The sequence below is a fragment of the Lagenorhynchus albirostris genome, chromosome 11, assembly GCF_949774975.1.
Source record: "Lagenorhynchus albirostris chromosome 11, mLagAlb1.1, whole genome shotgun sequence".
Taxonomy (NCBI): domain Eukaryota; kingdom Metazoa; phylum Chordata; class Mammalia; order Artiodactyla; family Delphinidae; genus Lagenorhynchus; species Lagenorhynchus albirostris.
This window is the reverse complement of record NC_083105.1, coordinates 10,098,232-10,112,934: the sequence shown is the minus strand read 5'-3', so window position 1 is coordinate 10,112,934 and position 14,703 is coordinate 10,098,232. Positions and strand designations below refer to the sequence as shown.

The following is a 14,703-nucleotide window of genomic DNA, read 5'->3' as shown; positions in this document are numbered from 1 at the left end:
GGGGAAGGACGGACAGACAATAAATAATGGACATAATAAATAAATAAATATGTGATATGTTAGAAAATAAGTGTTATAGGGAAAGAAAAAAATAGAGCTGGATAAGGGAGATTGGAAGTATGGAAACTGGGACAAGGCTAGCTGCAATTTTAAATAGGGAGATCAAGATAGGCATTTTGTTGAGAAGGTAACATTTGATCAAAGACTTGAAGGAGCTGAGGGAGAGAGCCAGAGAGAGGGCTATGTGGGGGAAGCTTATTCCAGGCAGGGAGAGCAATAATCACAGAGGCGAGGCCCTAAGGGAGGAGTGTGACTGGCATGTTTCTGGAATATCAAGGTGCCCACTGAAGTTGAAGCATGGTGAGCAAGGGGGAAAACAGGAGGAATAAGAATAGGGCCATTCATGTAGTGCTCTGTAAACCAGTGTAGAGACATGGGCTTTTATTCTGAGTTAAGATGGGGAGTCATAGGAGTGTTTTGTTTTGTTTTGTTTTGTTTTGTTTTGCGGTACGCGGGCCTCTCACTGTTATGGCCTCTCCTGTTGCGGAGCACAGGCTCCGGACACGCAGGCTCAGCGGCCATGGCTCACGGGCCTAGCCGCTCTGCGGCATGTGGGATCTTCCCGGACCGGGGCATGAACCCGTGTCCCCTGCATCAGCAGGCGGACTCCCAACCACTGCGCCACCAGGGAAGCCCCATAGGAGTGTTTTAAAGAGAGGATAGATATGCTCTGACTTGGTGTTACAAAGGATCATTCTGGCTTCTGTGTTTAAAATAGACTGTAAAGGGGCAGTGGTTACCTAACTACTTGGGGCCTTGGTTTCCTCATGTGTAAATGGGGATAATAATCTCTATCTCTTAAGGTTGTCCTTAAAAACAATGAAAAAGTAAATAAATAAAGCACTTGGCACAGGCCTAGCACATAGTAGCCACTCAGTAAGTGTTAGCTATCATTTTTAGCATCATGATCTTCTCTACCAAAAATTTTTTCTAAAGTCAAGGAGAATTCTTTGTGAGAAATCTTTAGAGACCAGAAAGAAGGCAGTACAAGATGCACAGCAAATTAAGTTTTCACATTTTAAGTTCTGATCTAGTTTTGCTATTTTTATTCAGATTTATGAAAAGTTGACATGACTAACTTCTACGATAATTTTAATTATCCTTTGTTGAGACTGCAGAACCCTAGTGTTCTCTTAGGACTGTAAAAACTGCAGAGGTTATTTGTTCCTAAAAGTTTGGAGGACTTGATTAAATATACAAATGATTGGGGCTTCCCTGGTGGCGCAGTGGTTGAGGGTCCGCCTGCCGATGCGGGGGACGCGGGTTCGTGCCCCGGTCCGGGGGGATCCCACATGCCGCGGAGCGGCTGGGCCCGTGAGCCATGGCCGCTGGGCCTGCGCGTCCGGAGCCTGTGCTCCGCGGTGGGAGAGGCCGCAGCGGTGGGAGGCCCACGTACCGCAAAAAACAAAACAAAACAAAAATATACAAATGATTGAACACGTAGATGGAATTCATTCATTTATTAATTCAACAAATAGTTATTGAGCTCTTACTATGTGCCAAGGACCATGCTAGGTGCTGGGGACATTAGTGAACCAGACTCAGTCCCTGTAGTGAGGGAGATGTACATGTAATCAGATGATTACAATTCAGAGTGAAAAATGTTTCAGAAAGTTCTAAGCACAGCAATCTGTCCAAGATATAGACCAAGAAATTTTAGTAAAATTATGGAACAATCCTACTATCTACTTAATTCAACAAAGAACATTTGTAACAAATTTCTAGAGATTGCTGAAGCTCTACAAAGCATAGCACTTGCATATGTGTATCACAGTCTTCTACAGGGACTGATGATGAAAAGCAAAATGGTCTGAATAAAAACCAGATAGAGGGGGGAACTGATTATTTAATATTTTTCAATGACAATACATAGTAAGTACTGTGATTCATAGTCAAAACCAGATACAGAGCTCATCTGATTCCTTTTTGGCTGATTTTTCCTTCCCCAGGGTAAAGAGTTATTACAAATCTTTACCTTGTTGCCAGGATTGGCTAATCAGTCAGTCACAAATACATCTATTATGTCCGAGGAACTAAGAATACAGTGGTAAGCAAGAGAATAGTATTTCTGTCCTCAGCGTATTTACTGTCTAGTGGGGATGACATATGTTACATAAATCATTACTAATGGAATGTAAGCTCCATGAGGGCAGGGCCTTGTCTTTTTGTTTTGTTCACTGCTCTATCCCCAGAATCTAGAACAGCTGATATGTAATAGGTTTCTCTGTAAAAACTTATTAAGCTTATAACTCTTTTTTTTGTACTGTTTGATTTTATTTATTTATTTTTTACCATGTACATCAATTATGTTGTCAAAGTTTATTCATATATTTGCACATGTATATATATTATAATACTTGCATGTACATACATGTATATAAAATGAGTGTATGTGTATATATGTACATCTACATATATGCATACACACACACACACGTATGACTCCTTTTGAATTTGGACAGAAAACCCCAATGGCTTCAGTTTCCACAGGAAAGCTGAAGTTGACATGACCTTCCAGAACATTCCAGCACCATCTTTGCAGGGGGAGACAGGAGAGGGGTAAGAAGTACTATGCAAGCCTTACAGGAAAAGCCACGTTATTGCTTTTTTAACAGTAAAACCACCAGCCTCCTTCCAAGCTGCACACTTGCAAATCTTGAAAAGTTTGAGAAAAATCTTTAGCCCCAGCCCCATGCCAGGCTCTAGTTTTGCAGTTTATCTCTAAGTGGCTGAAACATTAGCTTTCTCACTCTAAAGAATGTTTCCTTACTCTCTTGGTTTATCAGCTTCAAGGGCCCGAGGAGCTTTCTCGGGTCAGAGAGGGGCCTAGGTCTGCAAGAGCTGGAGCTAGAGGCCTGGAGCCCAGCAACCCTACCAGCTGGCCCAGCAGCACCCTATGTGTTGAAATCCAGCTCCAGCAGCACTCCCACCAGCCCCAGGTCTCTGACACATGTGCTTAGAAAGTGACCAGGGGCCACCCCTTCCAGCTCAACCTTTCTAGACCCAGTCAAAGTCATGACTCCTGAGGAACAGCTGCAGGGAAGGTGGGGGTACCCTCCCCTGCCAACCCCTCAGATGGGCAAAAATGGGGGAGGTCCACAGAGAAGGGTCAGCAGCAATGCTCAGGAAGGGGTGGGTAATGCCTCCCCAATTCAAATCGCTTTAGGTTTGTTGCTGGTAAAATCTAAGCTTATAACTGTTAATTAAATAAGTAAAGTACTGTGAAAGAATAAAAGGTGTAATATAGAGTATTAGCTTAGAATGTAAGGGTCAGGGAAAGGTTCCTTGAGGAAGCAGTGTTTAAACTGAAACCTGAAAAAAAAACTGGCAGAAAGAAAGAACATCCCTATCACATGCTGTACTCTTCCTGTATTTACCTCACTTCAACTGGAATCATTTCATTTTCTAGCTTCACTGTATGATTGGGAAGGTCAGAGACCAAGTCAATTTGTCAACAAGATCTCCAAATCCCTAGAACCCAGTACGTAGTAGGGACTTCTCAATGAATTGAATACTTTTTGAGAAGGAAATTCAAACATGTAGTGTCTGCCAGTGGAATAATTATAGCCTCTCAGGAGAGGCAATTCTATATAATACCATATGTGCAAGAATCTGATTAAGATAAGAAATATTTACCTGTCATAAATCTTGGCAATTCTCAGCTCTCCTCTTCCCTTTCGCAAGCTTATTCTTGTTGTTGAAGCATGAGCCAGAATGTGTCCCCCGATGGGTTTTTTGGGGTCTGCCTGAAAACTGAATTAATAAAACACCTTTTCAGGTTTCATCATATGGACTATATACAGTACTACCTGCAATTACAAGGCAACTTTTCTGTGGAGTATGGCAGGGGACAGAGTAGGTTTGCGTTCTAAACAAGCAGAGGCTTGTTCATAAACCAGGGAATGGGCTAGAGTTTGGAGCTGCTATGTACCCCATTGCCATCCAGTTCAGGCTTCTGAGATTCCTATGATAAATGGTTCATGTTTTGTTTGATTTTTTAAAAATAAAAAAACAAATAAAACACTACTCACTGTTTTAGGATAAATCTTGGGGTTAAGCAATGTTTCTTTACAAAATACAAAGATTGAATTTATTCATTCGTTCATGTATCAGAAGTATTTATTAATGGCTTACTGTGTGCCAACCACTATTCTAGTCTAATGAATAAGTAATAGCCAACCCTCCCTCATGATGCTATGACATAAATGACAGCAGATTGAGAACCTCCTTCTTATTCATTAACTGTACATTGGAAACCTTCAGAGTTGTACTGGTTATGAATTTAAGGTGAGAAGAATCTCAGAAATATCTTTATTGCTGATGTCTAAAGTTTGTTCTTCTAAAATAGGATACAAAAAAGATAAGCTCTTACTATGATTTTATCAATTCAAAAATATATTATGATTGCAAGGTAGTTACAAATATTGACACTCTTGAGAGATATACTCACTAGGGGACTAACACTCACTTGGCAAGAAGTGAAAGGTTCTTAATAAACCTAATATAGTAAGCCCGCCCTTCAAAAAAGCCTAGGTGCAAAAAGCCTCCGCAAAATACTAGCAAACCGAATCCAGCAACATATCAAAAGGATTATACACCATGACCAAGTAGTATTTATTCTAGGAATGCAAGAGTGGTTCAACATAGGAAAATCATCATTGTGATATACCATATCAATAGAATGAAGGAGAAAACCACAAGATCATCTCCTTTGATGAAGAAGAAAATCTAGGCTTCAAAATCATCAACAAATGGAACTGAACTTAAACTAACAGGTTACACTTGATCAAAATAAATTTTGGTATAGCATAATAGCCTCAGCTTTGGGAGAATTCAGTTGCAAGTCAATTCAAATTCTGCTTGCTCCATGAAGTTCAGGATTCTGTTTACTGTAAGCATGAGGCTTGGTGTAGTGACGATGTGGCTGATTGACACGAGGCTAAAAAGATTGTAGGTTAATGGGGATATGAAGCTCTCTGGGAAAGGAGTCTGCTAACATAAACTGCTGCTTTTATTTTATTTTATTTTTTATTTATTTGGGCAACTCCTCACAGCACATGGGATCTTAGTTCCCTGACTGGGGATCGAAACCGCACCTCCTGTGTGGAAGTGCGGAGTCTTAACCACTGGACCTCCAGGGAAGTACCAAACTGCTGCCTTTTGATGGCTGTTCATTTCACTGCTTAGAGTCTTAGGTGGTGGGATTTTAGTCCATCATATATCCAAGCTGACTTGTCTTCACTCAGGGCACCACGAGGATGGGTTTGTTGGCTGTCCGTTAGTGCCTTCTGAGTTTTGCGGAGTCAAACAATTGAAAAAAATAAAAAATAAACTGCTGCTTGATTAAATGGCTCACAGGTTAGGACCAGCTGGCTGGGGTTGGATAGGATTGATTGATTCAGCAGGTCCAACATGAGAACAAGAACAGAGTTAGTTTTGGAGTGAACCACTATCGAGAGAGTAGCATCCAGGCAGGTGAGACTGACAGGAGTTAAGAAGTCAGAAGATAGGTTGCTTTACTCAGACAGCTGAAAGGGTAGTAAAGCAATGAAGCCCTTTCAGTTGGAATGGAATAGTTAGAGATGAATTGTCTCTATAATGCTTACAGATCAATGCCACTCTTTTTAATGGAATAACTCTAAACCTTCCAGGTTACCCTCCATTACAGGTGGTTCTTCAAGGTCTTAAAAGAATCCTATGTTCTACATAGATGGGCTGCTTGAGGGTCTGATGATATTCTCAGCTGGGCTGTGAACTCTGAACTTGCAAACACTGTATTTATGCTTCTTTAGTGCATTTTTCATGTCCTGCCTTTAGTGCTATTATTATTTACATATTTATTCCCCCTCAATTCCTCGCTTATTACCTATCACTAAGCTCCTTAAGGGCAGATGACGTTGTATTCAGCTCTGTAGCAACCAGCCACACAGTGGGTGCTCAAAAATATTTTTTGTACTTAAGACATAGAAGTTACCAAAATACCAAGGAGAATATTGGGCAATAGAAAGATAGGTGCCCCTACAGCAGGTAGACCAGTTAGAAACTGCTATGAAGAGGAGACAAGAAAGGAGAGTCGGGGTTCGCTAAATGGTCAGAGAGAAGTTTTAACAGCTATGTTAATGCTTCTCACAGATGGTCTCTCCATACTGCCTAGTAATTCTTCTATATGAGCATGGTTAACCTCACCTCCCCTTTACCAAACTTTCAGTAGTCTCCTTAAGCGCTCTTTTCTGTTCTTTTCCCTAACTTTGGATGACATTGCCTGCTTCTTCACAAAGAAAAGGAGGGCTCTCAGGAAGACAGTCCCTCAACTTCTGCTTCTTTTTGTCTGCTACCTACATACAGTCCTCCCTCGGTATCCACAGGGGGATCCGTTCCAAAACCCACCTCCCAACCATGGATACCAAAATTCACGAATGCTCAAGTCCCTTATATAAAATGGTGAGGTATTTGCATGTAACCTACACACATCCTCCCATATACTTTATTTTTTTAATTAAAAAAATTTTTTTAGGGCTTCCCTGGTGGCGCAGTGGTTGGGGGTCCGCCTGCCGATGCAGGGGCGCGGGTTCGTGCCCCGGCCCGGGGGTCCCGCGTGCCGCGAAGCGGCTGGGCCTGCGCGTCCGCAGCCTGTGCTCCGCAGCGGGAGAGGCCACGGCAGTAAGGGGCCCGCGTACCGAAAAAAAAAAAAATTTTTATTGGAGTATAGTTTATTTACAATATTGTGTCCTCCCATATAATTTAAATCATCTCTAGGTTACTTATAATACCTAATACAATGTAAATGCTACACAAATAGTTGTAAATACAATTTAAGTTCTATGTAAATAGCTTCTAGAGCACAGCAAATTCAAATTTTGCTTTTTAGAACTTTCTGGATTTTTTTATTCTGATTATTTTTGATCCTAGGTTGGTTGAATTCATGGATGTGGAACCTATGGATACGAAGGGCTCACTGTACTTATCTACAGCTGTACTCATTCTTCCTCCTCAAACTTTTATTTTTTCTTATTTCAGCAAGTCCTCTTATACCTCAATGCCTTCATAAACTCAGTTATCTCTGAAGCAAAAGCCCCTTTCCTATTGTGTTTGCTCATTTAGCTCCTACTCACCCATCAAGTGTCATCCCTTCTTGAAAACCATGCCTGATACCCTGAAACAGAGTAGAGCCTACCTCCCCTGTCCTCTCATATCACTATTATATAACTCTATTAAAGCACACTACATTATAATTTTTAATTCATGGGTCTCATTCCTCAACTATACTCTAAATCCTTATTCATTTTAGTAACTCCAGTGCCTAGAAAAGTACCTATAATATAAAAGACACTCAATAACTCTTGTTGAATGGATACGGGAAGAGAAGAAAATTTGGGTTTCCTCCAAATTAGATCCTTTTAGACACAGATTTGTGATATATCTTCAAAGAAGCTGTAATTCAAGGAACTTTTAAAGGGTGTTCTGACAGAAAGGGAAATGTAAAAGGAGACAGGATTTCCCCCTAATTGAAGTAATCCTCCCCACCTCCACCCCCTTACAGATAATCTAAGGAAGAGCAGGAATCTAGGTTTTAGCTGTATGGCTGTTTTTTTCTTAACAAAGTATTGTTTGTTATTACCAATGTGGTACCCTATGCACAAAAGAGAATAGGTACTACTGCCTGTCATTGATTACTCCAGGTGAAGAGCCTGAGTGTTAAGAATGTCGTTTCCGGAATTCCCTGGTAGGGCAGTAGTTAAGAATCCGCCTGCCAATGCAGGGGACACAGGTTTGAGCCCTGGTCCGGGAAGATCCCACATGCCGCGGAGCAACTAAGACCGTGTGCCACAGCTACTGAGCCTGCACTCTAGAACCCACGAGCCACAACTACTGAGCCCACGTGCCACAACTACTGAGCCCACGTGCCACAACTACTGAAGCCCGTGCACCTAGAGCCCATGCTCTGCAACAAGAGAAGCCACTGCAGTGAGAAGCCCACGCACCACAACGAGTAACCCCCACTCGCCGCAACTAGAGAAAGCCCTCACGCAGCAACGAAGACCCAACACAGCCAAAAATAAAAATAAATAAAATAAATTAAAGAAAAAAAAGAATGTCGTTTCCAAAGGGAGATGATTTTGAATGAACTAAATGAGAAATAAATGATAAGATCGGCAAAAGTGCTAAGAAATCATATAGGAAAGATAATATGGGGAGAAAAAAGTCCTAAAAAGTGACTCATAATGTAAGAGGTTATACTTAATTAAAATAAATTACAACATAGCATAACAGCCTTAGCTCTGGGAGAATATCAAGCCAATTCAAATTTACTTGCTCCATCAAAATGTTCAGGATTCTGTGTAGAATTTCATGTATAATTTATGGCTCTTGACTTTTCCTGTAGGTCACTAACACTTTGATAATTTAATAAAAGATATAGACTCTCCCCCAGAAAAATGCACATATGTACACATACAAAATTTTTCATAAATTTAGGAGATTCATGGTCCACCCCGCCCCCTGCCCCAATGTGGTTGGCTATTAACAATAACATTCACAACCAAGATTTACCGAGTCCTTACTATGTGACAGACACTTCTAACTCATCTAATTATTTCCCTTTGCTTGGATTCCATATTTAGTAAATAGCTTTGGATTAAAATTTGGATTCCTATAGAGGTCTGCCTACAAGGAGAGAATGCCCTGGTCACAAGAACTTCAAATGTAGTTACATTTTTCTTTATCAGTAAACTGGCCCTCTGATCTTTCATTGAGTCTCATGAGTTTGATTAATGTGAGTCTGTCCCTGAGAAATGGATTTATGCTCAGTAGGATGACCAAATCAAATCTCTGTCCGTAAGGCTGAGGGCCCTGAACACTGGTCAACTCACCAGGGTAATGGATACATCCCTGCAAAGCGTCTCATATGACAGCATGCTAACCTTTCTCCAGGCACATACAGCCTCAATGTGCTAAGTGTTGTAAGAGCTTTAGAGTTAGACCTGGGTTCAAATTTTGGCTTATCAGCCAGCCATATGACCTCAGGAAAATTGTTAATCATTCTAAGTGTCTGTTTCTTCATTTTAAATGGAGGATAATAATTGTACCTAACGGGTATGGTAGTTGTAACAATAAAATGAAATAATTTAGGTAAGGCATTAACCCAGTGACTGCAATTATTATTATCTGCCTTCCTAATCCTGATTCACTTATTATCTATGTTACCTTGGGCTAATTATTTACCTTTATGAATCTCAGTTTCTTTAACTGTAAAATGGGAACAAAAAAAACCCCTTACTTTTTAGGGCTGTTGTGAAGATTCAAGATATATTTAATCTAACTCATTGGGAGCCTACTACATGCCAGGAACTATGCCAGGTCATCTATAAAGCATTAGATTTACCCTTTCAGTAATCATGGCACATAAGAGATACTCAATAAATGGTTAACTATTATTATTTAACTAAATGATTCAGTTAAAACCCTCTTTCAGTGACTTTTTAATCAAGAAACATTTCTTGGACTTCCTTGGTGGCACAGTGGTTGAGAATCCACCTGCCGATGCAGGGGACACGGGTTCGTGCCCCGGTCCGGGAAGATCCCACATGCCGCAGAGCGGCTCGGCCTGTGAGCCATGGCCGCTGAGCCTACGTGTCCGGAGCCTGTGCTCCGCAACGGGAGAGGCCACAACAGTGAGAGGCCCGCGTACCGCAAAAAAAAAAAAAAGAAAGAAAGAAACATTTCTTCAAGTTTCTTTGAACTTCTTGAGTATTCTAGCAGTTATAAACAAGTCTTGAGGTAAAGTACAAGAAGGTGTAATAGCATTCCACATTCTTTTAGAGGGCTTTAATTTACTTCTATTTCTGACCAAGTAAAAACGGCTTCAGAAAACCACCCACATGCCTCCTTTAGCCTACTCTCTTATTTCCCCTTTTTTTATATTATCTTCTCTTCTTTCCTCCTTTTCTCAGGGGATGGGGGAGTATGATGAGAAGGAGGAAGAGATGGGGGTGGATATTAGGAATAAAGAGGGGCCAAGAAAGATTGTTTCATTTATCCCCCTCTGGGTGAACAGGATACAGCCTGTTATGTTGTTGACAGAACCTCCTGACCTTCCAACTGCAAATTAGGGTGCAGGGAGTATAGGATTATGGTGATGGTAGGGCAGGTGATATTTTTCTGGGAGTGAGATAGGAAGAATAGCACAGTGAGACTAAAAGAGCATCAGCTTTGAAGTCAAAGAAACCTGGGTTCAAAATCGACTCCTGTTTTTTAACTGTATGATTGAGCAAGTAGGCACTCTGAGCCTCTGTTTCCTCCTTTATATATTAGGAATAATAATAGTGTCTACCTCAAATACTGGTTGGAGTGGAGGCCTTGAGGGGTCTGGGTAAGGGCAAACTTGAGGGACAATTGGTACTCCTGGTACTTTTGACTTGCTAAGGGTTAAGCTTAAAGATGGAATTTTTGAGAAGGGGTCCATTGAGAGAAAGACTGGGTGAACCATGTCCAAGAGAGAGGAGGATGTTTTGAGATTAGAGGAAGATAGAGAATTTTGGTGAAAAAGAAGAGATGGTTAAAAAAAAAAAAAGGAGTATGTTTAAGAAGTTTTGTTAGATAACCCCACCCCCCATTTCCTCCCAAAATATGCAGAAAAATCTACATTTTTCAAATTTTTGAAGACAGAATTCGGCAGGGGGTTGTTGGGGGGTTGGGGAGAGATATAGCAATATACTGAGACTGGCTTCATAGAACAGGGAGGTCTAGGAGGCTGAGTTATGTTGGGGTGATATGAGAATTATATAAGATGATACATGAAAGCACTTGGCACATGCTAAGCAACCAATAAATATAAGTGCTCTTAATTTTGAGGGAGAGGAAAGTAAAATTCAAATAATTTAAATGTTGCACAAGGTCACAATGCTAATGACTTTGGTTTAATGTTTTTTCTCTAACTGTATTGCCTCTTTTTTTAAAAATTAATTAATTAATTTATTTTTGGCTGCATTGGGTCTTTGTTGCTGTGCAGGGGCTTTCTCTAGTTGCAGTGAGCGGGAGCTACTCTTTGTTACGGTGCAGACTTCTCATTGTGGTGGCTTCTCTTGTGGAGCACGGGCTCTAGGCACGCGGGCTTCAGTAGTTGTGGCTCATGGGCTCTAGAGTGCAGGCTCAGTAGTTGTGGCACATGGGCTTAGCTGCTCTGCGGCATGTGGGATCTTCCAGGACCAGGGATCAAACTCATGTCCCCTGCATTGGCAGGCAGATTCTTAACCACTGTGCCAACAGGGAAGTCCCGATATTGCCTCTTAATTTATACTAATGATGTAGAATCAGTAAGTGACATCCTTAAAGAATAAACTGCACATTTACAAGACTGCAAATGTTCTAAGATGACTTTTAGGGAAACAAATACACAAATGAAGTAGGGGGCAACATCATGGTCTTATTTGTTGCTTATCTTATTTTTGCTGTGGTATGGAGCTTTACAGGCTGATACTTTGACTTTATTTCCAGGCCTTCATCAACTGGCTCATTCTAGTTCTAAAATCTGTATCTGTAAGGCTCATCTAGGAGTTACTGCTCTGGTGTATCATATGGAATCTCCTCGCCTCTATAATTTTGTTCCTTTTTAATACGATGTGCCATCAAGTATAATGCATGGGATGGAAGCCTCAATTATTGTCAGTGTACTTGGGTACTCATACCAATTATAGTGATATTTCTCTGCCAGGCTCCAGGGGAGTTGCAGCTTGGAGTTCCTTAACACTGAGAAACAAAAATATTTCCTTTATGGGAAGTATTCTAATAGCATTTGAAATCCTTTAGTTTAAAACTGTCCTGTTTTCTTTTTTAATTTAGCTGTGGCAATATATGTGCTTTACAGCACATGCATTTAATTTGTATTGTTATGATGTACTTTAGAATATACTAATTATAGTGAAATTTGTTTCCATATAACTTGGCTAGGTGGAGGAGATGCTGTTTCAAAGCAGATTCACCCAGCAAAAATACTAGTCTTTGTTACCTTCTTCGGCTCTTTTCTTAACTTATTTCATTTTAAATCTCCTCCCCTCTTTGAACTTCTGCAATTATTTCCTTTCTGTCATTTCTCTATTTTTCTCCTATTGGAGTCAATTCAAAATGGTTTTAAGCTTTTTGAAACTTTCTACAAATATAAGAAAAAGAACCCTATCTGACCTAATTTCCACAGACTTCCTTTGTCTTCTAACTCTAGGTCGATAGTTTTGGCCTCTTCAATGTTCCCTCCCTACACCTGAAGAAAGAACATTGCTCTTTAACTTGTACTGTTTTATTTGAATGCAACCCACTTCCTCCCTCTGAGCCAATGAGTCATTTTCTCTTTTTAAAGCGAGCCTTAAAAATCTCCCATTTCTCTTCAGTTTAAAATTATTCTCTTTGTGAAGTACTTTATGTCCTGTATATGAAAGATACCCTGTAAAACAGAGAATATTGCCTTAACCCCTCAAGGACTACAGACAATGCATGACCAACCAAGACTTTAAAATTTTGAGTTAAATGGACATCATTTATTTTTTTCCTAATGGAGGCAAGGCACATAGTCTCTGTTGTTCACTAGTGAATTCCTAGAACCTTGATATATAGTAGATTTTCAATAAATATATACTGAATGAATAAATGATTGATTTCCCCCTCCTCAATCTTTTTAACTTGCTTGGACTTCCCTGGTGATCCAGTGGTTAAGACTCTGTACTTCCACTGAGGGGGCATGGGTTCGATCCCTGGTAGGGGAGATAAGATCCTGCATGCCGCATGGTGCGGCCAATAAAACTCAAAAAACAAACAAACAAAAAGATCTTGCTTAAAACCTTTCATGTAATTAATACTTTTCACATTGGAATCTCCTGTAATTAAGTAGAAAATATCATAAAAGCGTATTGAAAAGTGAGAGCTATAGCAAACTGCAGAAGATGCAGCAATACTCTTAGCGTTTAGTTTAGAAAATGCCTAAAGAGAGATACATTCATTTCAGCACAATTTACATAATTTAGAATATCATATCAAATATCTTCTAATATATATGTCAATGACTGATTTATCTGCTACCAAATGATGTACTGACTCAGTTTTAAAGTAACAGAACTTTGTACTGCAACCATCAGAGTGATGATTTAAGCAAAAATCTGCAATGGATATTATTAAATCCACTGGGTGCAAAACATGATATTTACACAAGTCTCAAAGTATCACCTCACAAATTACTTATTAATTACAAACAGGAGAAGGTCTTTTACAATGGAGAAATCTTGTGAACACCATCTTAATCACATGATCAGACTTATCACTAATAAAGGGACAAACTGCCTCCTGATGTGATATATGGAAAAGGTCATAACATTACTTATATATTAGTAGTTTTCCTGCCAAAAGTGTTTAACATTTTAAATAACGAGAAAAAAATCAACTCCACATTGAGAGACATTCTGAAAAACAGTTGGCCTGTGCGCTTCAAAAATGTCACTCACTCCCAATACAGGGGGCATGGGTTCAATCTCTGGTTGGCGAACTAAGATCCCGCATGCTGCACAGCGCCACCAAAAAAGAAAGTCAGTGTCACAAAAATCTAACGAAGGTTGAGGAACTGTTTTGGTTAAAGGAAACTAAAGAGACATGACAAGTACATGGGATGCATGATCCTTAACTGATCCTGAATCAAAAACAAAACAAGAAACCCCCCAAACTACAAAGGATATTATTGGAACAATTGGAGACACTTGAATATAACTGTGTATTGGATAAATAGTACACCAATGTTAAATTCCCTGACTGTGCTAATTATGTTGTAGTTATGTAGAAGAATGTTCTTGTTCTTAGAAGAGATATGCTGAAGTACTAAGAAGTGATGTGTCATGATGTCTGCAAATAATTCTCACTGGTTCGGAGAAAACAACTCTCAAAAGGTTCACAAAACATATACACTTTTACATATATGAGCATGTGTGTGTATGTAGCATATAGAGAGATTTTACATACACACGCACACACACAAACACATAGAGGGAAAAAATGTGGCAAAATGTTAACAACTGATGAAAATAGGCAAATGATATTTGTGGATTCATTATGCTAGTCTTGGAACTTTTCTCTGGCTAAAAATTATTATAAATAAGAAGTTGCTGAAAAGACCTTTAAAAAAGCAGTACAGGGCCTTCCCTGGTGGCACAGTGGTTGAGAGTCCGCCTGCCAATGCAGGGGACACGGATTCGTGCCCCGGTCCAGGAAGATCCCACATGCCGCGGAGCGGCTGGGCCCGTGAGCCATGGCCACTGAGCCTCTGCGTCCGGAGCCTGTGCTCCGCAACGGGAGAGGCCACAACAGTGAGAGGCCCACATACTGTAAAAAAAAAAAAAAAAAAAAAGCAGTACATAGATTCAGGGCTATTTTGACTGCTTACTCAGATACATAATGCTCAAAACTCGATGGTGGCAACTGAACTTTCTTTGAATTTTCTGTTTTGTTTTTTTTTTTAAATATTTATTTATTTATTTGGCTGCGCCGGGTCTTAGTTGTGGCATGCAGGATCTTTCTTTTCTTTAGTTGCGGCTTGCAGGATCTTTTAGTTGTGGCATACAGGATCTACTTCCCTGACCAGGGATCAAACCTGGGCCCACTGCATTAGGCGAC

The 14,703-nt window shown here is 40.2% G+C and overlaps 1 protein-coding gene and 1 non-coding gene across 2 annotated transcripts in view; one reads left to right on the top strand and one right to left on the bottom strand.

Moving 5' to 3' along the window:
- The window catches only part of DMC1 (DNA meiotic recombinase 1), a 40,056-nt gene that overhangs the window by 3,836 nt on the left and 21,517 nt on the right, over window positions 1–14,703 (bottom strand). The window contains exon 13 of the mRNA XM_060164799.1: window positions 3,697–3,813. Coding sequence (XP_060020782.1) covers window positions 3,697–3,813 — 117 coding nt within the window. The remainder of the gene's footprint in view (window positions 1–3,696; window positions 3,814–14,703) is intronic.
- On the top strand, window positions 5,222–5,373 carry LOC132530122 (small nucleolar RNA SNORA79). The gene has a single exon (XR_009543680.1). It is a non-coding gene; the product is annotated as a small nucleolar RNA SNORA79 (small nucleolar RNA).